General features: G+C 40.0%; 1 protein-coding gene across 3 annotated transcripts in view; it reads left to right on the top strand.

Moving 5' to 3' along the window:
- The window catches only part of LOC122549307 (transcriptional activator GLI3-like), a 396,212-nt gene that overhangs the window by 59,669 nt on the left and 311,526 nt on the right, over positions 1–25,017 (top strand). Inside the window, exon 1 of one of the 3 annotated variants that reach the window (XM_043688908.1) lies at positions 1,058–1,099. The exons of the other annotated variants lie outside the window; for them this stretch is intronic. Coding sequence (XP_043544843.1) covers positions 1,072–1,099 — 28 coding nt within the window. The 5' untranslated portion in view covers positions 1,058–1,071. Of the gene's footprint in view, positions 1–1,057; positions 1,100–25,017 lie in introns of those variants that run through there. 3 annotated transcript variants of the gene reach the window in all.

The following is a 25,017-nucleotide window of genomic DNA, read 5'->3' on the forward strand; positions in this document are numbered from 1 at the left end:
ACTCTTTGTTACATTCCCCAACCCTCCTCTCCGACCTATCACCTTCATCCCCACGCCCATTCACCTATTGTACTTTATGCTACTTCCTCCCTACCCCACCCTCCTCTCATTTATCTCTCCACCCTTCAGGCACTCTGCCTGTATTCGTGAAGAAGGGCTTTTGCCCGAAACATCGATTTTCCTGCTCCTCGGATGCTGCCTGAACTGCTGTGCTTTTCCTGCACCACTCTTATCCAGCCGCAGATTTCCCAGCTCTGCTTTGAATCGATCCAAGGGATCTTTTATATTTACCTGGGAGGTCAGATGCATTTGAAACCATTGTTATGCTTTAGAATGCACACCCTACCTCAGAAAGCAATTGTAATGATGTCTGGTGCCTTTGGTCAAAAAGGTTGAACTGGAATCTGAGCCCATATTAACACAAATTGCACCTAAGCAAATTGAAAATGACAGAGGAACTCAAACACTTCCTTCAGTGCTTATTGTTGGAAGAAGAGGGAGAAATAAAACTTTCTATACTTTTTGACAAAATGACTGTTTGATTCTGTTGCCATTGAGCTGTTCATGGCTAAAACTACAAAACAGTTATTGTCTCCATGGCATTCCTGCTTTTTAAATCAAATTGGAGTTTAATTGAGAGTTTTAATCCATTCCAAATGTATTTTCATTCCAAATTTTGGATAAAATATTGGACAGTCAGTTTTTGAAAGGAATTTTATAAGCATTTTATTACAGGATTTGGTAATATGAATTTGAAGTGCTGTCAGGATTAATTTAACCTGAGACTTGTATTTGATTGCTGTGCCATTTATTTTACTGCTTTTATGGTGGACTGTGTTTTATATTCCTATAGGATATATCAGTTCTTTTTCCTTTTTTCATGAGGAATGAATTGATGATTGCTCCGATTTCACTGTGTTTTGTCTCTGAGGTATTCTCTCCATTCTTTCTGCAAACCTAGGTCACCCCAACTGTGATTGTGAGCTTGAAAGAAGATCTGTGATCAAAGGCTTTAACAATATCGTTGGTCTTTCGTGATTGATTAAGAATAGAAGTTCTGAAGGATTTTATATGCTTGACTTTTTCCTCATTACTCCAGGTTGTGCAAATTTGTTTTAACCATTTGTAAAGTTTATGCTTTGTTTTGTGAACTGAAGCTCATTTGGTTGTAATGAACACAACAGTAAGGCTGCTGTTGTTCCAACAATAGTGTTTTGACATGGAATAGGATTACTTCTGACCAATCAGAAAGCAGTTGTGGAGATTATGAGTTACGAAAATCATATTTTAAAACATAGAAACTAGGAGCAGGAGTGGGCCATTTGGCCCTTCAAGCTCGATCTGCTATTCAGCATGATCATGGCTGATCCTCTATTTCAATTCCATATTACTATTTTCTCCCCATATCATTCGTTGCCTTTATTATCAAAATAATCTCTTATTTGAATATATTAAATGATTTGGCTCTACACTCTTCTGTGGTAGAGAATGCCATAGGTTCACTACTGCTTGTGTGAAGAAATTTTTTTTATCATTTGAATTAGATTATCATTACATTTTTAAAGCCCTCTTTGAAATCTCTTTCAGCCAAGAATTGGTATTTTTTTCACTTGAACTATGTAATATGTATATATTAGAAAATGATAATTATTGGATTTCACTTTTATTCATCAGCGTGACATGCTTTGATTGGAGTCCTCTATTTGTTCCCTTGTGCTGACATTATGATGCAAGTCAGCTTAGAAAGGAGGAGGTGTTGTACAATTTCATAATTACTTGCTGGTAATAAGTGTGGTTCCTGCCTTTGCCAGGGCAAAATTCTCTGTGTGCCGACAGCCACCCTCTTGCTCTGATAGATTATTCCATCATACATCACCCCACTAAAGAGATGGGGAGAGATTGCTGTCACGCCACCTCCTTCTTCAGTTAAGAGCATCATCATGCTCACACCTCTGTCACCCCACTACCACCACCCCGTCCCAGCCCAGCAGCCAAGCAGCTGAGAAACCTTCAATTCTATCCTTTGCAGTTTACCTGGTTGGATTGAGTGATGGGATTTAATTTATGTGATCTTTACAGGAGGTGAAGTACCCTAAGGCTGCCAAATAAAAGCAGTTGAAGAAAAGAAGAGAATGTTCTTTTTTTAAAATCACACACTCTCCTGCACAATCTATAAAACTCACAGCAGGCACACCAAGGTGTCTTAACTTGATTATACTTAAAAAAAGAAGTTACAGGAGCTGCAAGTTTCTTCCCTCTTTGAAGAAGGCATAATGCAGAAGGAGCCATCAATCACTTTTAACTTACTTCCTAAGTTTTACCAGTTGCTTGTGTAGAAGACTGCCTCAAGCTTATTTATGGTTTATTCTGTCTTACGTTGATTTTAACTTGGAGATGGGCCCCCTCAATGGTTTGATAAAATTGTTTGTAGATGTGAAAGAGTATCCAAAGATAACAAGGTACAAATAGATTATTTTGATAAGCTATTTATAAGTAATAACTTGCTTTTGAATGGCATCTTTAGTACAATTATGTGCTGAATTGCTTCTTATTGGGGAGAAAGAATCTTAAGACCATACTTTTCTGAATTGTAATGTAACAAATTTATCCTATCAAACAAGTCCAAAATGGAACTTGTTAAATTGTTTCTTTGATTTATTTATTTTTAAATTTTCTACTAGACCCTAAAGAACTCAATTTGTTCATGAATGTGTTTACAGTTGTTTTAAAGAAATGAATATTGGCATATATTTAAGAAAGTATGTTAAATTTTGATTGCATGTTCTTTGTGGGCACTAAGCAGACAATGCTAATTTTACAGTAATTTACTTTATATATATTATTAATGTATGCTTTTATTATGACACACTTTGTTAATTTGTAGAAAATTAATGAATGTTTTCCCAGTTCTTCCTGTTTCCTAAATAATCTTTTCATACTTAAATGTTATTTTCTACCCCTTCTCCCAAATTGACTTTTTATGGAAAGATTTGTATACACACATCCACTGTCAAGGAAAAGAGCACAATATATTGAAAGATGCTTATCATAGTGCAGCTACAGTAAAATGAATGCAATATGCACTTTGCATTAAGAAGGAATCTTTTTGCAGTTTTACTTGAAGATTTGTATCCTTTTGGATTGGTGAAGTAGTTTCTAATGGTTGACCTTGTTACTCGCTACTCATGTGCAAGAATTCATGTGCCACCATTTTTTCTAAATGTCTCAGAGGAGATGGTGGTGTTGAATGGTTTTATTGCACCATTTGATGACCTGTATGTACTTAACCCAAGCTACAGATGAGCAAAGTGTCAATAGTTGTCTGCATAAACAGTTGTGTAGATAATATGCTCTTGGAAGACAAATCTCTTTGAAAAGAGTTACTGTTTTGGATATGTCACAGGCTTTTGTTAAAAGTGGGAGACTGTGAGTTGTAGGGTTAATCTTAAGGAGCAGCCAACAAAGAAAGTGGCAAATCCATTGTCACCTTTTCTAAGTAAATGATTAACATTTCATTGGTTTAGATAACGGAGAGCCATCTCAAAACCCAGTTAATAAGGACTAATTATATTATTTGCATAATACAGGCTCAATAAACTTTATTTTACTCCTGCTGGGTAGTTTATCAACTTGTCCTCAACATGGTTAAGTAAAAGTTTCTGATAAAACTTTGAAAACGTGATGCCACTGTTCTCAAATCTTGTCAGAAATCCTGTGTTCTCAATTTTTTTTTAACAGTGCAGTTTATTTTCTGTTCTAATTTCCTGAAATGAGTGAATTGTGCAATATTATGTAAGTATCAATGGTATGCAGCCTACTTTATAATATAGTACACAAAGTGTATCTTACCTTTGAAATTTGGAGGCATGGTTAAGATCAACAATACATAAAAAGAACTGCGGATGCTGGAAATCCAGAACAAAACAGAAATTGCTGGAAAAATTCACCATGTCTGGCAGCATTGCTGGAGAGAAAGCAGAGTTAATCTTGCGGGTCCAGTGACCCGTCCTTAAAACTAGACCTGAAACATTAACTCTGCCTCCTCTCCGCAGATGCTGCTCAACCTGCTGAGTTTTCCCAGCAGTTTCTGTTTTTGCTAAATTCAATAATATAGTTGCAGTGATTGAATTTAAGAACTTAGGACTTAGGAACAGATTTCTAGGTCTTGAATGCATAACGGTGAGAAACCTGGGAGAGCATGTGAGAAGTTCAGCAAGGGCCTCCTCAAAAATGGGGGAAATTAGCTACATTTTCCAACAGAGTTCCAAGCATCGAGATGAGATTTTCTTTAAGCATGGCAAAATGCCTATTATGAGGGGGATTATTTATTACTTGTTGAGAGCCTAATTAACTCCACATTCCACGTCATTAACATGAAACTTCCTCTCCTACCAACCACTGAAAAAATAAGATGCTTGAGAATTTTCACCGTGGAAGTCCCTTTTCCTGCTTGCTCCTCTGGACTGCCATCTTAGATATCTGGCACCAACATCCCAAAGCAGGACAGAGGCCACATGCACCCAGGCCCATGGTTGCTCGCATCCAATACGTGCCAGCCTATCAATGCCATCATGACACATCACTGCTGCACTTTGAAGCATGTGGCAACTATTATTGAAATGCTGTGGCAAGATCATTTTGTGCCCAGGTATAGGCACCCAGCTCATGGGTTGGAGCAGGCTGCATCTCTGGGATTCTCGCTCGCTTTCTTAGAACTCAGTCACTTAATGCCTATTTGGAGGCTTGCAGTATCTCTCCTTGCCTTCTTGCACTTTGCCCCCCCCCCCCGCTTAAAAACTCATAATGCTACCCACTTGCCTTGCTATTTAGTGCTGACGCAAAGCCAGACAGCCTGTCATGCTTGTTAGAAGCCAGCATATTGTACATTGCTGCATCACTCTCACAACTTATCAGCTAACACGCCATGTACTTCAAACAAATGACCATGTATGAGGTAAAAGTAAAATCGCCATACTTTTAACAGACCAAAGGACTGCTCTGTGTGTGTGTGAGAGAGATAATTGGTGGTGGTTAAACTTGAGAGTTACTAGGCTCCAAGCAAGGGGAAAGGTTGAGGAGGAGGATCCTTCATTGTAACCTCAATTGGTTTAGGAATTGAACCCATGCGACTCGCATTATAAGCCAGCTAACCAACCAAGTGAGCTAACCAACCCCCAGCCATATGTGAGGTCATGGTACAATAACCCTCACTGATGATCAGACTTGTTATCAGTCCGCATCTGTTCAGTGCAGTTAGACTCAGGGATTCATACCTGCACAGTCTGGGGAGTGGCAGGAACACAGCAAGGGAGCTGGACAGATATCAGTCAGGAGTCTGATCACTCATAGTTTGGGGCTGTTTGGCTGGGTTCCTGTAGGAGAGTGGGCCATGTTCAGCTGTCCACTGCATACCAGGAGTAGGGTAGAGTGTTTTGAGGAGCTGGGATGCAGAAGGTATAACAATCGTGAAGGGGGCCAATTCAGTATATAAAGTGGGGAGACACTGGATCATGGATGAATAAGAAGTCATGTAGGAGTGGGGGTGCGTGGTGGTGGGGTTGTTGACAGTGTGTAGCAAACTGGCATCTGGGGGAGGACAGTGAACTACAACACCTGATGTTCACCACACATACTTGGGATGGGGAGGGGAAAGTTTAATAGATTCAAACACAGAAAGACAGGTTGGTGGGGATGAAAAGGTGAATTGCCTATGGGGTTAACAGAGAGGCTCATCAAAAAAAAATGATGGTGTTTGGGAGTTCACCGACAAGGTGAGGTAAAGCCCAGACCTCAGGATCTGAGGACTGGCTGCTGCCACCTACTTGCGGAACGTTTCAGAGAACACCTCTGGGACACCTGGACCAACCAACCCAACCACCCCGTAGCCCAACACTTTAACTCCCCCTCCCACTCCACCAAGGACATGCAGGTCCTTGGACCCCTCCATCGCCAGACCATGGCAACACGACGGTTGGCGGAAGAGCACCTCATCTTCTGCCTGGGAACCCTCCAACCACAAGGGATGAACTCAGATTTCTCCAGTTTCTTCATTTCCCCTCCCCACACCTTGTCTCAGTCAAATCCCTCGAACTCAGCACCGCCTTCCTAACCTGCAATCTTCTTCCTGATCTCTCCGCCCCACCCCACTCCCGCCTATCACCCTCAACTTGACCTCCCTCCACCTATCGCAATTCCAACGCCCCTCCCCCAAGTCCCACCTCCCTACCTTTTATCTTAGCATGCTGGACACACTTTCCTCATTCCTGAAGAAGGGCTTATGCCCGAAACGTCGATTCTCCTGTTCCTTGGACGCTGCCTGACCTGCTGCGCTTTTCCAGCAACACATTTTCAGCCACCTACTCAGTGCACAATGGAAATGAAAATGGTTGCGACCACAGCCCAGAATGAACTGGGTAAATGCTGCCATCTGTGAGTTCTTTCAACTTACAGTTATGTGCGAGCCTTTGAAGGGCAACACAGGAAACACACAACCAGACAGCAAAGGTTGAGCACTGCGTGCCTTGTGACCCTTTGACACGATCTGACTGTGTGCAGTCCATCTCCTTGACCCAGCCACTCACAACCATTTCATGCAGGCTTGTGACTGAACCCCATTGATGTCTGTGATGTAATATCAGTGTCTGTACATGTGGAGAGATGGAACACAAAGTCACAGGCCTCTGCGATGACCCATTGCTTGTTCATGGTGCAGCAACTGCTCACCTCACACTTCGACCATGGAACAGAATTTCAGGATATGGATAGTTGCCTTCAGGACTTTCAAGACTGCATTTGAGGCATTGGCACACAAAAAGGTGACTATACATATTTATATGTGTCAGAACATGAAGTGTTAACCATGCCACCAATTTGCCCTCAAAGGTCTCTCCCTTTCTTTCCCTCCCACATGTCTCAATGTAGCCTCTGGGTTGGCAGCTGAGGTGGAGGAAGCCTATCTGCCAATGGAGTCTGCTCAACAATGGAGCATATTGGCCTTGGTGCTTTGGTCACTGATCTAGAAGCGCCTATATCTAGAGAGCACAGATAAGCTGAGTGTCTTCTTGCCAGAGTGGACTCTCACAGGGCTGAGGGTGATGGGCAGGATGGTGGTCTGGAATGTTGTGTGAAGAGACTTCTTGGGGGGTTGTATACGGTGCTGACCCAGGCTGGGTATCTACCTGCCTCTGTATGTGCTCTTGGCATCTGGAATAAAGTCAAGTTCCTCATTCCTCCTTTCGCTTTGCTTTTACTGCTGGGAGCTAATGGCCAGGGTGTTTGAGAAAAAATAAACACACGCGCGCGCATACACACACACACATGCACACTGATGCTTCTGTGCTTGCATTTGTATTTATCTGAACGCCATTATTGACGACACCATGGAAACATCTCCTGCAAGCAGTTGCCTGGTTTCCAGCAGTTCCCTGAGTGTCAACACCTGGGAATTTCTTCATTTACCATCAGCAGAGATGTAGGCGATGGCTTGGTGGTATTGTCACCAGTCTAGTAATGCAGATACTGAGGGAATGTTGTGGGAACCTGGATTTTGAATTTCACCTTGGCAGTGTGTGGTATTTGAATTCAATAAAAATAATGTCTACGAAAGGATTGTTGTCGAAAACATATCTGGTTTACCAATGCCCTTTAGGGAAGGAAACTGCCCAAATGTGATTTGAAGCCTACAACACTGTGGTTGACTCTCAACTGTCCCCTGAAATGGCCGAGCAAGTCACTCTGTTGAATCAGGCAATAGTAAGGAAAGTAGGAATAAAATCAAATGGACTACCTTACGTTGACTAAGGCAACAATAATGGTGCAAATATTGACCCTGTAAAGAAAGCATTGACACAATAATCAAAATTTGAAAGGATTCCACCCATAGTACCTTAAATATAGTAAAACATTCAAAAGTACTTTGCACTGGAGTGCAATTATACATTACTGATACAAAGCCAAAGTTCACTGTCTGAAAACTTAGACTAATGATTACTGTACATCTTGGAGGAGGTCGTAAAGCAAGCTGGAAGTGGAGACGCTTTGGGAAAGAATTCCACAGTTTCGGGCCTACTTGGCTGAAAATACCTATTGTATGAACGATACTTATTGACTTTCGACTTCTGAAGGTTAAAATGTAAATCTGGGAAAGTCATATTGGTCCTAAAGTATTAACCCTGTTTCTGTATCCACAAATGCTGGCAGAACTGCTGAGTTTCTCCAGCACTTTATTTTTATTTAACCTTAGTTGGATTGGCATCTTCAGGTTTGTTGCCATTATGAACTGCAACTTTAATAGGAGAACTGCACAAACCTTGGTGAAAAAGATAAAGTCTGCAGCACATCGAGTGATTTTCTATGTAAGTCATAATAAACCCAATGTGTTTTTATGTGTCTTCTTTCTTGAACTCAGGATGCCGACTTGAAGGTTAATTTGCTAATCTTGCTAATGATAGTTTTTAGCTTCAAAAAAGGTTTAATGCTATTGCAAGAGTCCAGAATCAAGAAGCAGATTGTATTCATTATCTTATTAATAATTGAGGACTTCTAATAGTTTCCTATGCTAGCTATGGCTGATGTAGGAAGTAATATATATGTCAGGAAATATTTACATTAATAGAAAAATCCATTCCAAATGTAACATCCATCAACTAAATTGTCAAAAAAAAATGTTTTTCTGTGGAGTCCATCTACAGATCATCTGCAAATATAAATTGCATGTATGATGTCCAGTTTACGCGTAGAAATCAAATGCAAATGATAACCCTATTTTCATGTGAGTCTGGACAATGTGTGTTCCATCATGGCAGATTGGTGTGCAATAGCTGAGCTAACCCTGTCCAGCACCACACTTTTTGACTCTGATTTCCAGCATCTGCAGTCCTCACTTTCTCCTACTTGATTATGACCTTCATATACATAATCATTGCTGCAGGAGTCACTACAAAGCAGTTTGGAGTGGGTGTCCTGGACAGAATTAGTTTTGATCCTCAATCAGAACATTCTCCAGAAGAGAGCAGAATCTTGTGTTGAATTCCAGGCATGTAAGACATCAAGGTTGGTGATTTTGCTTTCAATATATCATAAAATTAGCTTTGAAGAACTTAACTTTTTTTTTGTAATTACCACAGACATTAGTAAAAAGTGTAGCTTGCTGTTAAGCACTGAGAGCAGCTGTTCATTCTTGGAGATCAAAACCTGCCACAAGTATCTCTGGGGTCTTTTAACATTTATGAAGGTGTGATTGTGTTCAGTGCTCAGCAGGGAGCCTCTCTGTCGTTAACGCTGTGTTTATATTGTAAGCAGAGTGACTCCCAATAGACCTTGAAACCACTTACAGCCCTTGAGATCTTGGACTTGGGCAATTTGTTTTTTCTAGGAGAAGGGTGAGCATACCAGTGACTGTCTCAATTGAACAATGACCTTTGCAAGAGGAAGATACCTATTTGCTCACACCAGTTAGAAAGTGTGAGGTTTCCTTTGTTTTTTCTCTTCTGTGGGTGTGAGAGTAAAAAATGCCACGTTATGTGCAGACCTGATTTACTAAGTGATGAACTTGGCACTGTAAACAGAGTCTTTGTTAGGTTTATATTTCCTTGGATGACAAGCTAGTGAAATTTAAATCCGTAACATGTTAATCTGACATTGTACTAACCCAAATCTGTCTATTTAGATGCTGCCTTGATATGAAGCAACCAAACAGCTGAAATTTGGTCACTGTGCTTAACTTGTTAGAGGAAATTTAGTTTTCCTGAGATGGGATTGTTACAGCTCAAATCCAAACTAAATCAAGCCTTTAAAGACTTTCAAATGCAACCATTTAAGACTTTTTTTCAAAGATTCATTTGATATATTTTAGATATAAGGTTTAGAAAACTAAATAAGATGATTGGTGCCACAATTTTTAAAATAACAGTAGCATGGTCCCCTGAACTCACAATTGGATAAATTTTATACAGACCGAGTGGATTAAACAGTGCGAGGTTAACATGCTATTTATTTAAACTAAATGTTATACCAGTAACTCAACAATACTTTCCTCATGTTAAGTAGCAGTCAGATTAGGAGCAGAGTTCTGATAAATGTACAGGGCTGGTAAGCAGCCTTAACAGCTCAATTGTTTGATTGTACAGAAGAAGTAAGAGCATGTTTTAAGACACTGACACACTGTTGAAAGTGGACCTGGGAAGATGAGACATTTTTTCGGTTTCATGATCACAGGGAGGCCTCGGCTTGATATCATATAGAATGCAGAGATTCTTCATTATCCATTTGTATCCATTACTTGCCATACTGGAAGTTTAACTTTGAGGGACTGTTTCTAAAATAAAAAGAATGAGCCCTGACTTACTTTTAAAACATGACAGGTGAGCAAATAAGCAAGATGAGCAAATGCTACAGTGTTGCATTGACATCAGCTCCTCATGACTGTTTCATATGGTCATGTATCTCGTAAGTGACTGGCTGATTAACCTGCTAGTGCGCATTGAGAACCATCAAAAGATGGAATTAATTTCTAAAGTTTAGGCCCCTGCTGCTATATTGTTTCCACTGTTGGGCATCATACTTAGCAAAGATATCAATGTGTTTCAGAGGAAGCACGTAACATTTACTCCTACTAGATATGTAAAACTTGCGGGGAGACGAGAGAAATTGCGGTTGTTCCATTTAGAGTTGTGAAGATTAGGTACGGAAATGTTCAAAATCATTGTCAATGGAATAATTTGGGAGAAACTGTTTCCAGTACCAAGTTGGTAATGGATTTAAGGGTAATTGGGAAAAGAATCAGAGTGCAGCAGGAGAATTTGTTTTACACAGCAAGTTTTTATGATCTGGAATGCATGTACTGAAAGGGTGATGGTGGAAGTAGATTCACTAGTAATTTTCAAAAGGGAATTTGATAACTACTTGAGTGGAGAACATGGTCAGAGCAACAGAAAAAAAGACAGGATAGTGGGACTAAAGATCTTATTCTTTCAAAATATCAGCAGAGACACAATGGGCATTCTATACTGTATAATTCAGTGCTGCTATTAGCTGCAGTAAACAACATTATTAAACTGCAAATTTTATTCCTTTTCAAAAGCAAGGAAGTCTGTTTAATCTTAAAGATAACTTTAACTGCAGTTTCAGATTGGAAAATATATAATGAAAAGCATATAACAGATGTGAGGAAGTATTGATACACATCCCATGATTTCCCTCATCATTGTTTGATTTTCAAAATTAAAAGTAGTTGGATCCGCAGGTGTATTATCTTCTGATTTGTTCTGCCAGAAGGCATTCAATAAAGTCCCTCTTAAGACTGTTGTGAAGCTGCTCAAGCAATTGAAAGAAAATTATTGACTTGGTTAGGAAATTGGCTAAGTGGCTGGGGTCAGGGAGTAGAGATAATGGCCAGGTTCTCTAATTGGCAGGATGTGACTAGTAGTGTTCCATGGGGATCCGTGTTGGGTCCTCAACCATTCACCATATTTATTGATGACTTAGAAGCCTAGATTGACAGCCAGATATCCAATTTTATTGATGTATCTGATTTATTCATGGAGTATGGCCTTCATTGACATTTATTGCCCACCCGGAATTATCCTTGGAAGATGGTGCCGAGTATGGAAATGTGTTGCTGGAAAAGCGCAGCAGGTCAGGCAGCATCTAGGGAACAGGAGAATCGACGTTTCGGGCATTAGCCCTTCTTCAGGAATGAGGAAAGTTGGTCCAGCAGGCTAAGATAAAAGATAGGGAGGAGGGACTTGGGGGATGGTGCCGAGTAGCCTTCTTGAACTGCTGAGACCCTTGGATTGTGCTATTCGACATCCTTTTAAGTAGGGAATTCCAGGACTTTGACCAAGTGACAATGAAAGAATGGTGAAGGAGCTGTGTGACTTGGAGGGGAAATACAGCTGGTGGTGTTCACATTTACCTGCAGCCTTAGTCCTAAGGGCAGTGATTGAAATTTTGGGAGGCACTAAGGGACATTATAAGACTGTTGGGAGTGCCCACACTTTGGAATATGTCATTGGCTGAGTGAGGAACAACAGGATGAATGCATCACCAGCACCATAACAGGAGCTGGTGACTGCTGGACTGATAATGCTTAAGTTGTTCTACTATCTCCAGCAGCCCAGCCCATGTACAACAGTGGTAGCAGAAAGATAGCTACGAGATACTTAAGGTTGCTGGACTTAAGAACTTTGTGAAGAAAGATTTAGTCAGTGCCTCACAGCCAATTTGCTAATTGTTAATGAATAGGAACCACAGAAAGTACCTGGTCTAAGTCTACTGTGTGTAGCCACGTCTGAGTAGACACTGGCTTTCTCTAACATGAAACATTAAAACTGGTTTGTTGGGAATTGCCAGATGCTAGGAAATCACAAGTACAATGCATTCCTGGGTGGTCAATCTGTGGAACTCATTGCCACTAAGGTTATAGAGGCCAGGTCATTGATTGTATTTAAGACAGAGATAGATAGGTTCTTGATTGGTAAGGGGATCAAGGGTTACGGTGAGAGTTAGGAGAATGAGGTTAGAAATATATCAGCAATGATCAAATGGCAGAGCACTCTCAACGAACTGAATGGTGTTAATTCTGCTCCTGTATCTTCTGGTGTTATGGTCTACATAGGCCTTACTACCCCATTTGCTGTGTACTGCGTCAGATCATTATAAGAACAAGTTCAAAGTTACTTGTGACTCTTCAGCAGGCTCACTGCTCCTGCTGCACTGGATTGTAACTTCCAGTGTCCTTTGAAAATTATTCCATGTACCCTGAATTTTTCAGGTCATAATTTCATCAGCAAGTCTCACCTCAGCAATTCCTTATTCCATAAGTCTCCAGGAGTTGTCAGTTCTGCCCCTTCCTTTTAATCAAAAATCTGTCACAAACGTACTGCTTCAAAAACATTTTGTTTACACAAAAACAATCCTTTACTGCTCTTCACAGCAGTAACTGCTTTGTTGTTCCACACTGCATTAGTTGCTTTGTCTCCCTCTTTCTCACTATCTCACAACAAAGTTGTTTCTTTGTTGTGAGTCACTAATGGGAAAGCATTACAAATGTGCAAAATGTCACTTGATATTTCATTGGTTTTATTCCTGATTTTCTCTCCTTTTACCCCCATTCAGATCTGCCTCCGGGTGGTAGTGTTCAGTACAACACCATCATCAACTCCTTTCCAGAATGTTCTGTTTCACTTCAAGTTAAAGGAGATAGTCCAAAATTCATCTGTCTTTTAAAGTCCAGTGTTCGCAACTGTGTTAATTCAGTTATTGTCCACTGTTTTCTTGCATTTTGCTGGAGACTCCAGAGGGAAGGTTGCTGATGCTAAAGAACCAAATGCTTTTTGTCATGTTTATGTACACTTACTTTGGAGCCCCTCTTCAAGTCACTATGTCAATGTTGTACAAATCTCCCCTAATGTGGATCTTCAGAAAGTTACAAACTCATATTTTGGATTGCAGGCTCTTAATACCTCATCAGCATCAATTATGGTATCCTACAGCTATCATTGATGTTGAACAGTGTTCATTAATGGTTTTAACAGCAGACAATCATTGGCCTCAGGCAGATACTAACCTGATGGTAAATTTAAATAATACGACTCAATTCTGCCTCAAACTTGATCCTCAACTAAACAATGTTGTTCTGTAAAATTGTGTTCCATTTTGTACCTGAATCTATGAGGTTGAGATCTTTAAATGTCTCTGCAAGACTCATGCACGAGCAAAGACTGTGCAATTGCAATGGGTCCTATTTCAGCCACCAGCATTTTCCTCTTTATCGTTGTGATATTTTACCTGTATTCCCTTTACTCCTCTTATGTCATGATAAGTCATAAAAATGTTTGTTTTTGTGCTGTTGCTCTTCAGTAATGTTGTTGAGTTGGAACAGCATAGCATTGACTGCACTACTTCTATGAAAAAGAAATAGAAAAATCTTGTATTTCTTCGGAAGCTTTCATGTTCTCAAGCAGTCCTATTGTGCTTTATAACTAATGAAGTGCTTTTGAACCTTTGGTACATAGCAAGCTCCCATAAACACTAATGATCAGACCATCTCTTCTAGAGATTTTGTCTGAGCAATAAATAGTGGTCAGTACTAACCCTCCTGCTCTTTCATATGAGGCCCTGAGATCTTTTATGTCCACCTGAGAAAACAGATGTCCTGGTCTAGTATCTTATCCCAAAAAAGAATCACCTTTGACTGCAGTACACTCTCAGTTCTGCACTCAAATGTAAGTCTAAATTATGTACAGCAGACTTTTTATTAATCAATCCATATGGGACCAGGACTGTAACGGTTAATCAAAGATTCTGGTTGATCTAAAGGTCCACAATAATCAATGTAAACACACATTAAGTAATAGAAGTGTGATGCGGGTGTGTACATGTCACTGTTATACTTTATTTGCAGCTTAAATCACTTAAGTAATAATGCAATTTTGCCTTAAATAAAACTTACCAAGAGAAAGCCTCCTTATTTGCACTTTCAACTAACTACTTGGACATCACAAAGATCATGATGACAGTGTGAACTTCCAGTTTTTGAGGTATATAAGTTTTTGTCGATTTATCGAGAGCGCCACTTCAAATAAAGTTTGCTGTACTTGCATTTCTCAAGTGAGATATGAACCCACAACCTTTTGATGATGAGGTGATTGTGCTACTGCTGAGGCACAGCTGACAATATAGTTGTTGCTGATTTAAATGACTGCTGTGATCAACCAGTAACATTTTGATTCAATTGGTAAAAGGCATTCCTGATACTGTACGGCTAGCAATTTTGAACTACTCTATTCAGTCTTCCTTGTACCGAAAGATACCATTAAACATGTGAAGGAAGTCCAGACATCATGGAAGTGTCACAAATTTAAATGCCAGAATCTCACAATGGGCAGCCATTGCAAATAACAGGTTAACGGTTAGTAGATGAAGAATTAAAATAAATTAAACTCTTTAATACTTCAATTAAAGTTATAGCCCACATTATGTTTTAAAATATTATTGAAGTGACCATTGTTTGATCTGACATTTAATTCAGACATTATAAACACTAGTTCCTGAATTCTGAAGAAGGGCTTATGCCTGAAACATCGATTCTCCTGCTCCTTGGATGCTGCCTGACCTGCTGGCTTTTCCAGCAACACATTTTTCAGCTCTGCTGTGATCAACTGACAAACTCCAACAAAACACATTCAAAATTGTTTCAACTGAAAGATACCTTAATTGGGTTTTCATTTCCAAAACAAAGTCTCTGAAACAATCTCTCTTCTTCTAACACCTGTACTTCAAGGAAGTTCAAATTTCTATAGTTCAAAACTAGTTTTTATAATGTCTGAATTAAATGTCAGATCAAACAATGGTCACTTCAATAATATTTTAAAACATAACGTGGGCTATAACTTTAATTGAAGTATGAAAGAGTTTAATTTATTTTAATTCTTCATCCACTAACCATTAACCTGTTATTTGCAATGGCTGCCCATTGTGAGATTCTGGCATTTAAGTTTGTGACACTTCCATGATGTCTGGACTTCCTTCGCATGTTTAATGGTATCTTTCAGTACAAGGAAGACTGAATAGAGTAGTTCAAAATTGCTAGCCGTACAGTATCAGGAATGCCTTTACCAATTGAATCAAAATGTTACTGGTTCGTTGGCATTATATATACAGTCACAGTCAGAGAGTCATAGAGATGTACAGCACTGAAACAGACCCTTCGGTCCATTCCGTCCATGCCGATTAGATTTCCCAACCTAATCTACTCCCACTTGCCAGCACTTGGCCCATATCCCTCCAAATCCTTCCTATTCATATGTCCATCCAGATGCCTTTACAATTGTACAGCCTCCACCACTACCTCTGGCAGCTCATTCCATACATGTACCACCCTCTGCGTGAAAAAGTTGCCCTGTAGGTCTCTTTTATATCTTTTCCCTCTCACCCTTAACCTATGCCCTCTAGTTCTGGATTTCCCCCACTCCAGGGAAAACACATTGTCTAATTATCCCATCCACGCCCCTCATGATTTTATTAACCTCTATAAGGTCACCCCTCAGCCTCTGACACTCCAGAGAAAACAGCCCCAGCCTATTCAGCCTCTCCGTAGAGCTCAAATCCTCCAACCCTGGCAACATCCTTGTAAATCTTTTCTGAACCCTTTCAAGTTTCACAACATCCTTCCAATAGGAAGGACACCAGAATTGCATGCAATATTCCAAAAATGGTCTAACCAATGTCCTGTACAGCCACAACATGACCTCCCAATTCCTGTACTCAATACTCTGACCAATAAAGGAAAGCATATCAAACACCTTCTTCACTATCCTGTCTACCTGTGACTCCATTTTCAAGGAGCTATGAACCTGCACTCCAAGGTCTCTGTTTTCAGCACACTCCCTAGGACCTTACCACTAATATAAGCCCTACACCGAATTGTCTTTCCAAAATGCAGCATCTCGTATTTGTCTAAATTAAACTCCATCTTCCACTCCTGAGCCCATTGGCTCATCTGATCAAGATCCCATTGTAATCTGAGGTAACCTTCTTCACTGTCCACTACACCTCCAATTTTGGTATCATCTGCAAGCTTACTAATTATACCTGTTATGCTCACATCCAAATCATTTATTTAAATGATGAAAAGTGGTGGACCCAGCACCGCTCGTTGTGGCACTCCACTGGTCATAGGCTTCCAGTCGGAAAAGCAACCTTCCACAACCACCCTCTGTCTTCTACCTTTGACCCAGTTCTGTATCCAAATGGCTAGTACTCCATGTATTCCATGAGCTTGAACCTTGCTAACCCGTCTCCCATGGGGAACCTTGTCGAACGCCTTAGTGAAGTCCAGAAGATCACATCCATCCCTCTGCTCTCATCAATCCTCTTCATTACTTCTTCAAAAAACTCAATCAAGTTTGTGAGACATCATTTCCCACGCACAAAGCCATGTTGACTATCCCTAATCAGTCCTTTCCAAATACATGTAAATCCTGTCCTTCAGGATACTGCCCAACAACTTGCCCACCACCGACATCAGGCTCACTGGTCGATATTCCCTGACTTGTCCTTACCACTTTTCTTAAGTAGTGGCACCATGTTAACCAGCCTCCAGTCTTCCAGCATCTCACCTGTGACTATCGATGATACAAATATCTTAGCAAGGGGCCCAGCAATCACTTCCCTCGCTTTCCACAGAGTTCTAGGGTATACCTGATCACGTCCTGGGGATTTATCCTTTTTTTGCGTTTCAAGCACTTCCTTCTCTGTAATATGGACATTTTTCAAGATGTCCCCCTGTATTTCCTACATTCTATATCTTCCATGTCCTTCTTTACAGTAAACACTGATGCAAAATGCTCATTTAGTATCTCCCCATCTCCGGCGGCTCCACACAAAGGCCACCTTACTATTCTTTGAGGGGCCCTATTCTCTCCCTAGTTACCCTTTGTCCTAAATGTATTTGTAAAAAGCCTTTGGATTCTCCTTAATTCTATTTGCCAAAGCTGTCTCATGTCCCCTTTTTGCCCTGCTGATTTCCCTCTTAAGTATATTCCTACTGCCTTTAAGGATTCATTCAATCTATACCTGTCTATACCTGACATATGCTTCCTTCTTTTTCATAACCAAACCCTCAATTTCTCTAGTCATCCAGCATTCCCTACACCTTTCCTTTCACCTTAACAGGAATATACTTTCTCTGGACTCTCGTTATCTCATTTCTGAAGGCTTTGCATTTTCCAGCCGTCCCTTTACCTATGAACATCCGCCCCAATCAGCTTTTGAAAGTTCTTGCCTAACACCGTCAAAATTAGCCTTCCTCCAATTTAGAACTTTAACTTTTAGATCAGGCTTATCCTTTTCCACCACTATTTTAAAACTAATAGAATTATGGTCACTAGCCCCAAAGTGCTCCCCCACTGACACCTCAGTCACCCGCCCTGCCTTATTTCCCAAGAGTAGGTTAAGTTTTACACCTTCTGTAGTAGGTACATCCACATACTGAATCACAAAATTTTCTTGTACACACTTAACAAATTCCTCTCCATCTAAACCCTTAACACTATGGTAGTACTGGTCTATGTTTGGAAAGTTAAAATCCCCTAGCATAGCCACCCTATTATTTTTACAGATAACTGAAATCTCCTTACAAGTTTGTTTCTCAATTTCCCGCTGACTATTAGGGGTTTATAATATAATCCCAAAGTGATCATCCCTTTCTTATTTTCGATTCCACCCAAATAACTTCCTTGGATGTATTTCCGGAATTATCCTCCCTCAGTACAGATGTAGTGTTATCCCTTATCAAAAACGCCACTACCCTCCTCTCTTGCCTCCCTTTCTATCCTCCGTGTAGCATTTGTATCCTGGAACATTAAGCTGCCAGACCTGTCCATCCCTGAGCCATATTTCTGTAATTGCTATGATATCCGAGTTCCTAACCATGTCCTGAGTTAATCTGCCTTCCCAGTTAGGACTCTTGCATTGAAATAAATGCAGTTAATTTATCAGTCCTATCTTGCTCTCTGCCTTGACCCTGCCTGCCCTGAGTTTCACTCACTTCTTTTCCCAAATGTACCACTCTCAGATTGATCTCTTTCCTCACTATCTCCCTGGGTGCCATCCATCCCATCTTACGAGCTTAAATCCTCCTGAGCAGCTCTAGCAAATCTCCTTGTTAGTACATTAGTCCCCTTACAATTCAGGTGCAATCCGTTCTTCTTATACAGGTCACTTCTACGCCAAAAGAGATTCCAATGATCCAAAAATGTGAATCTTTCTCCCATTCACCAGCGCCTCAACCATGCATTCATTTGCTCTATCCTCCTATTCCTACTCTCACGAGCTTGTAGCACTGGGAGTAATCCAGATATTACTATTAATGAGGACCTCCTTTTTAAATTCCTGAATAATTTTATATTCTCCCTTCAGAGTCTCATCCAATTCCCTTCCTATGTTATTGGTTTCAATATGGACAATGACCTCTTGCTAGTCCCTCTCCTCCTTGAAAACATTTTGCACCCTCTCTGAGACATCCTTGATCCTGGCACCAGGGAGACAACACACCATTCTGAGTCTTTGTCTGGCCACAGATACGCCTGCCAGTGCCTCTGACTAGAGAATCCCCTAACACAATCGATCTCTTAGAACTAGACGTACCCTTCATTGCATTAGAGACAGTCTTGATACCAAAACTTGGCTGTTTGTGCTACATTCCCCTGAGAATCCATCAACCCCTACACTTTCCAAAACAGCATACTTGTTTGAAATGGGGATAGCCACAGAGGACTCCTTCACTATCTACCTACCTCTCTTACCTTTCCTGGAGTTAACCCACCTATGTGACTGTATCTGCGACTTTTCTCCCTTCCTGTAACTGCCATCCATCATAACCATTGCTTTTGTAAATTCCGCATTGCCTGTAACTGTTGCTCCAACTGATCCATTCGACCTGATAGGACTTGCAACCAATGGCATTTATTGCAGATATAATCCTCAGTAACACGTAAACTCTCCCTAACTTCCCACATCCAACAAGAAGAACATATCAGTCCACAAAAGGCCATTTTTGCTTCTTCCAATCTACAGACCCAGAAAATAGCACCATCTTATTCCTCTACAAACACTGCTCCAGGCTAACTTAATACTTATAGCTTATGTTTTTAAGTTTAATCAAGAGATATATCTTAATGAAACATAATCAAGAAAGACCCCACTCCAGTCGCCAATGTGGATTTACAACAAGGTTATACTTAAAACTATCTGTTTCTGTGCTATGACCTCTCCCAAACAGGTTCCTCCAAGATCAGTTGTGAACTTCGCTGCTCGTTACATTTTCCCTGACCAAATAAAATGCTGCCTGCGGAAGTTTAAGAAACTAAGGAGATGTAGGACCAGCCAAGAGCATAAACCAGCAGGAACAACAACAAGAATATCAACAGAGCAGCCAATAGCCAAGTGGACCATATAAGGCAGTAGAAGAGAATACTGGGAAACCAAGGCATATCAGATTCAGAAATGTTAAGTAAAGAGAATTGAGGTGCAATTTTTTGAGTAGCAAGAGGGTTAGCAGTGGATTGATAATTTGTGATGAGGATGGGCTTTTCGTGGGTGAGGCTTAAAATAGTAACATTGGTGTTTTGGGAAGTTGGGTGTAGATTTTTGGCCAGGAGTGGTCTGCTCACTACCTGTGCCATTATGATCTGGATCCCTGCTCCAAAACATCAAATGCCAATAACTTTGTGAAGCTTTAGCATCTTTTAATTACAGAAACTATTGCCCATCACATCAGAAATCCTTCATATCTCAGTAATCATAAGAGTTCCTGAGATCCTCTTTTTACAAATGGCAGCCTTTGGATTAGAATTTAAAATATATTGTGAATTATTTTGGTATTGTCTAGTCTAGAAGCTTATGAAATTCACTTAAATATTCACCTTTTTCAGAAATTCACTATATGTCATTGTCATCTAATGCTGCTACATCTATTGAGAAGGTTTAATTTAATTATAAGAAATTTAGGATTTAGTTGCTTTGGCAGTAAGCAGCTCTTCCGATATTAATGGCTGATTGCAATTCAATAATTTGAAATATGAATCATGCGTAATCTTCTGCCATGAACTGCTCTGCAAAATTCCATTTACATGCCTAAGTATAGACAGAATAAACATCTGTGTGATATATGCAACCCTTCTGTTAAAATGGCTAACATCAGCTGTATCATTTACATCATAATTTTAATGTGTACAAGCGCAGGGCATGAAACCTGCTTCATCATCAGTGCCAGAGAATCTTGTCTATTTGCTTATGATAATGGTATCATTTGTGTATTTGAACTTGTGCACCTTTTTTTGTTTAAGTAGTGCTTTAGAATATAAATTTAATAATTAGTTGAATTTTAGAGGGAACTGATTTCTTTCATTTTCCCCCATTCTGCCATGAACTCTATTTCTTTGACTATTTCTGGAAAAGAAGTACTTCCATTTATCTAGTAACTTATCTCATGCATTTTGAACAATGTATTTCCAGTAAAGTTGAGTCCTGTTAAACCAGATCTTAAAAAAACTGTTTTACGTCATTGAAATAAAGTTTTAAATTTTGATCTACTCCATTTGCCTCGGTATTGATACTGTATTGAAATAACAATACCGAGGCAAAAAGTTTCATTTGTCTTGTATTTCTCACAAACTTAGCAATTTTTGCATGCATTTTACAACCAATGAAGTCCACATTGAAGTGTTGGAGGAAATTGCCAGTCAATTTTCACACAAGCTCCCACAAAAAGCATTAAGTTAATCATTAGGTAATCGGTTTTCGTGATGTTGGTTAAGAATTATTATTGGCCAGGAGATTGTCAATTTGGATCCAAGCCAGTCACTGAGGCAGAAACCAAGGCAATTTTCTTTGTGATTAGAGTTTATTAACTACCCAGTCTTACAACTCCAGCCTCACTGCAGTCTCACTTGTTTCCCCTTTCAGCCCACCTTGTCAATCAATGAATTGATTAAACTCAATTGTCTGCTTGAGTGTGGAGCACTTTGGGACCAGTGACCAAAATTCTATTTGTTTTAGAATAATGATGAAAAAGGATGGACTGGATCTAAAAGTTAAAGTTTTAAGTTGGAGGAAGACCAATTTTGACTGCATTAGGTGAGAACTTTCAAAAGTTGATCGGGGCGGATGTTCGCAGATAAAGGGAAGGCTAGAAAATGAGAAGCCTTCAAAAATGAGGTAATGAGAGTCCAGATACAGTACGTTCCTATTAGGGTGAAGGGCGAGGCTGGTAGGTGTTGGAATGCTGAATGACTCAAGAAATTGAGGTTTTGGTCGAGAAAGGAAGAAGCATATGTCATGTATAGACAGCAGAGATTGCATGAATCCTGATAGTATAAACTCAATAGGAGTATACTGAAGAGGGAAGTCAGGAGGGCAAAAAAGGGACATGAGGAAGCTTTGGAAAATAAGGTTAAGGAGAATACAAAGTGATCCTACTAATACATTAAGGACAAAAGGTAACTGGGGAGAGAACAGGGTCCCTTAAAAATCAGCATGGCCATCTTTATGTGCAACTGCAAGAGTTGGGGAAGATACTAAACAAGTATTTTGCATCAGTGTTTACTGTGTGGAAGAATATGAAAGATAGAACGCATGGGGAAACAAATAGCAACATTTTGAAAAATGCCCATATTACAGAGGAGGAGGTGCTGGACTTCTTATAACAAACAAAGGTGGATAAATCCCTGGGACCTGATCAGGTGGGACCTAGAACTAGTTGGGAAGCTTGTGAAGTGTTTGCTGCGCCCCTTGTTGAGATATTTATATCATTGACAGCCACAGATGAGGTTTCAGAAGACTGGAAGTTGGCTAATGTGGTGCCACTATTTAAAAAAGGGGGGAGGAAAAGCCAGGGAATTATAGATTGGTGAGCCTGACATCCATGGTGGAAAGGTATTGAAGGGAATCCTGAGGGACAGGATTTACATGTATTTGGAAAGGCAAGGACTGATTAGGGATAGTCAACATGGCTTTGTGCGTGGGAAATGATGTCTTACAAACTTGATTGAGTTTTTTGAAGAAGTAATGAAGAGGATTTGTGAAGGCAGAGCAGTGGACATGATCTATATGGACTTCAGTAAGGTTCAACAAGATTCCCCATTGGAGACTGGTTAGCAAGGTTAGATCACACAGAACTGAGGGAGAACTAGCCATTTGCAAACAAAACTGGTTCAAAGGTAGAAGACAAAGGATGGTGGTGGAGGGTTGCTTTTCAGACTGGAGACTGTGATCAGTGGAGTGCCACAAGGATCGGTGTTGGGTCCACTGCTTTTTGTCATTTATATAAATGATTTGGATGTGAACATAGGAGATATAGTTCCTAAGTTTGCAGATGACATCAAAATTGGAGGTGCAGTGAACAGTGAGGAACGTTACCTCAGAGTACAGCGGAATCTTGATCAGACGGGCCAGTGGGCTGAGCAGTGGCAGATGGTGTTTAATTTAGATAAATGCGAGGTGCTGCATTTTGGAAAGACAATCAGTGCAGGTCCTAGGGAGTGTTGCTGAACCGAGAGACTTTGGAGTGCAGGTTAATAACTCCTTGAAAGTGGAGTCTCAGGTAGATAGGATAGTGAAGAAGATTGGTATGCTTCCCTTTATTGGTCAGAGTATTGAGCACAGGAATTGGAAGGTTATATTGTGGCTGTACAGGACATTGGTTAGGTCACTATTGGAATATTGTGTGCAATTTTGGTCTCCCTGCTATAGGAAGGATGTTGTGAAATCTGAAAGGATTCAGAAACGATTTAAGGATGTTGGAGGGTTTGAGGCTGAATAGATTGCAACTATTTTCTATGGAGTGTCAGAGAACGAGGGGAGACTTTATAGAGGTTTATAAAATCATGAGAGGTGAATCGACAAGGTCTTTTCTCCAGGATGGGGAAGTCAAAAATTAGAGGGCATAGGTTTAATGTGAAAAGGAACGGAGTTAAAAGGGACCTAAAGGTCTTCTTTTTCACAAAGAGGGTGGTGTGTGTATGGAACAACCTGCTGGAAGAAGTGGTGGAGGTTGGTACAATTACAACATTTAAAATGTATTAGGATAGATATATGAAGAGGAAAGGTTGAGAAGGATATGGGCCAAATGCTAGCAAATGGGACTAGATGTATTTAGGATATCAGGTTGGCATGGGCAATTTGGACCGAGGGGTTTGCTTCTGCGCTGTATATCTCTATGACTCGATGACTACTTGTTATGCTAAATAGAATTTAAATAAAATTAAAGATTTTGGAGTCAAACAGTTCTTGAATAAAAGTAACAAAAAGTAAGCAAAATGATTTTTTCATGTTCCATATCTTTACCGGGTGCTGGCAGGTGGGACTAGATTGGGTTGGGATATCTGGTTGGCATGGACAGGTTGGACCGAAGGGTCTGTTTCCGTGCTGTACATCTCTATGACTCTATGACTAAGTCACCTCAACAAAATCATTTTATTTTCACGTCTTTCCTTTATCATGAGTCCTGGTGCCACCAAACATCCTTCTTCGAGGATCTTCAATAACTTCTTGTAGTAAGCTCCAAGACACAGTCTGGCAACTGGTGACTTGAATTAATGCACTTTATTTTGGAAATCTCTGTTCTTTTTAACATGTCCTTTATGCTATCAAGGTTGCCTTTCAGACACTCTTTGCTGACTGTACATAGTTCCAGAGAATATAGCATTTATTGAGCAATTTCTTTTCTTGGATTGCCTCATGCATAAAATTTATTTTCGTGTTGGACAGTTGCACCCCTCTATAAGTTCTATTAGTGTCAATGTTTCAGTAGCTTAACTACTTTTGACTGCCTCTTTTATTTTTTTAGCTTCCCAGGCCAATTGACAGCAATTGCTCTTTCCCACTAAGAGTACGATAAAACCAGCTGTACTCCAAAGTAGCCATCCATAAGATTAGCATGTGAATCATGGGAAAAAGGGCTAACTTTGTATCTTCTAGGTTAATCAGTATTTGTTTGTTTCTGTACTTTTTTTCTCATTTGGTGTCTTTAATGTTTTAATTATTCTCAAGACTCCTTCAACAGCAGCATGTTTCATCATAACACTCATTGCCAATGCAACATAAATGACTTTTGAGTCTAGTCTGAATTTAACTGTCAGAATAGTCAGTTGAACTGTCCAGTCAAACTTCTTTACTGGTCTGCATCTTCCCTGGATGCAAAATCATCTTTCTCTGAGGACCTGGTAAGGTACTGAAAAGTACCTGGAGACTTGAGTTTGAAAAACAGCAAGCACTGACAACAAATGGATCATCTCAGTGAATCCTGTGGACAGGATTCATTGATCTGCCTTCTCCATTTCTCCCCCTACCCGTAACACCAAATTATTTTTTGTCATTTGCGTCTGTGTGTGTGGAAGGTGAGTTTTAAGCGTGGGGTAATTAGTTAAGCTATACGTCAACAGTTTATTATTGTTTATGTGTGATTAGGATCTATTTATTTATCATAAATAGTAATTCTTGTTAACTACAAAAACC

The sequence above is a fragment of the Chiloscyllium plagiosum genome, chromosome 4, assembly GCF_004010195.1.
Source record: "Chiloscyllium plagiosum isolate BGI_BamShark_2017 chromosome 4, ASM401019v2, whole genome shotgun sequence".
Lineage (NCBI taxonomy): Eukaryota > Metazoa > Chordata > Chondrichthyes > Orectolobiformes > Hemiscylliidae > Chiloscyllium > Chiloscyllium plagiosum.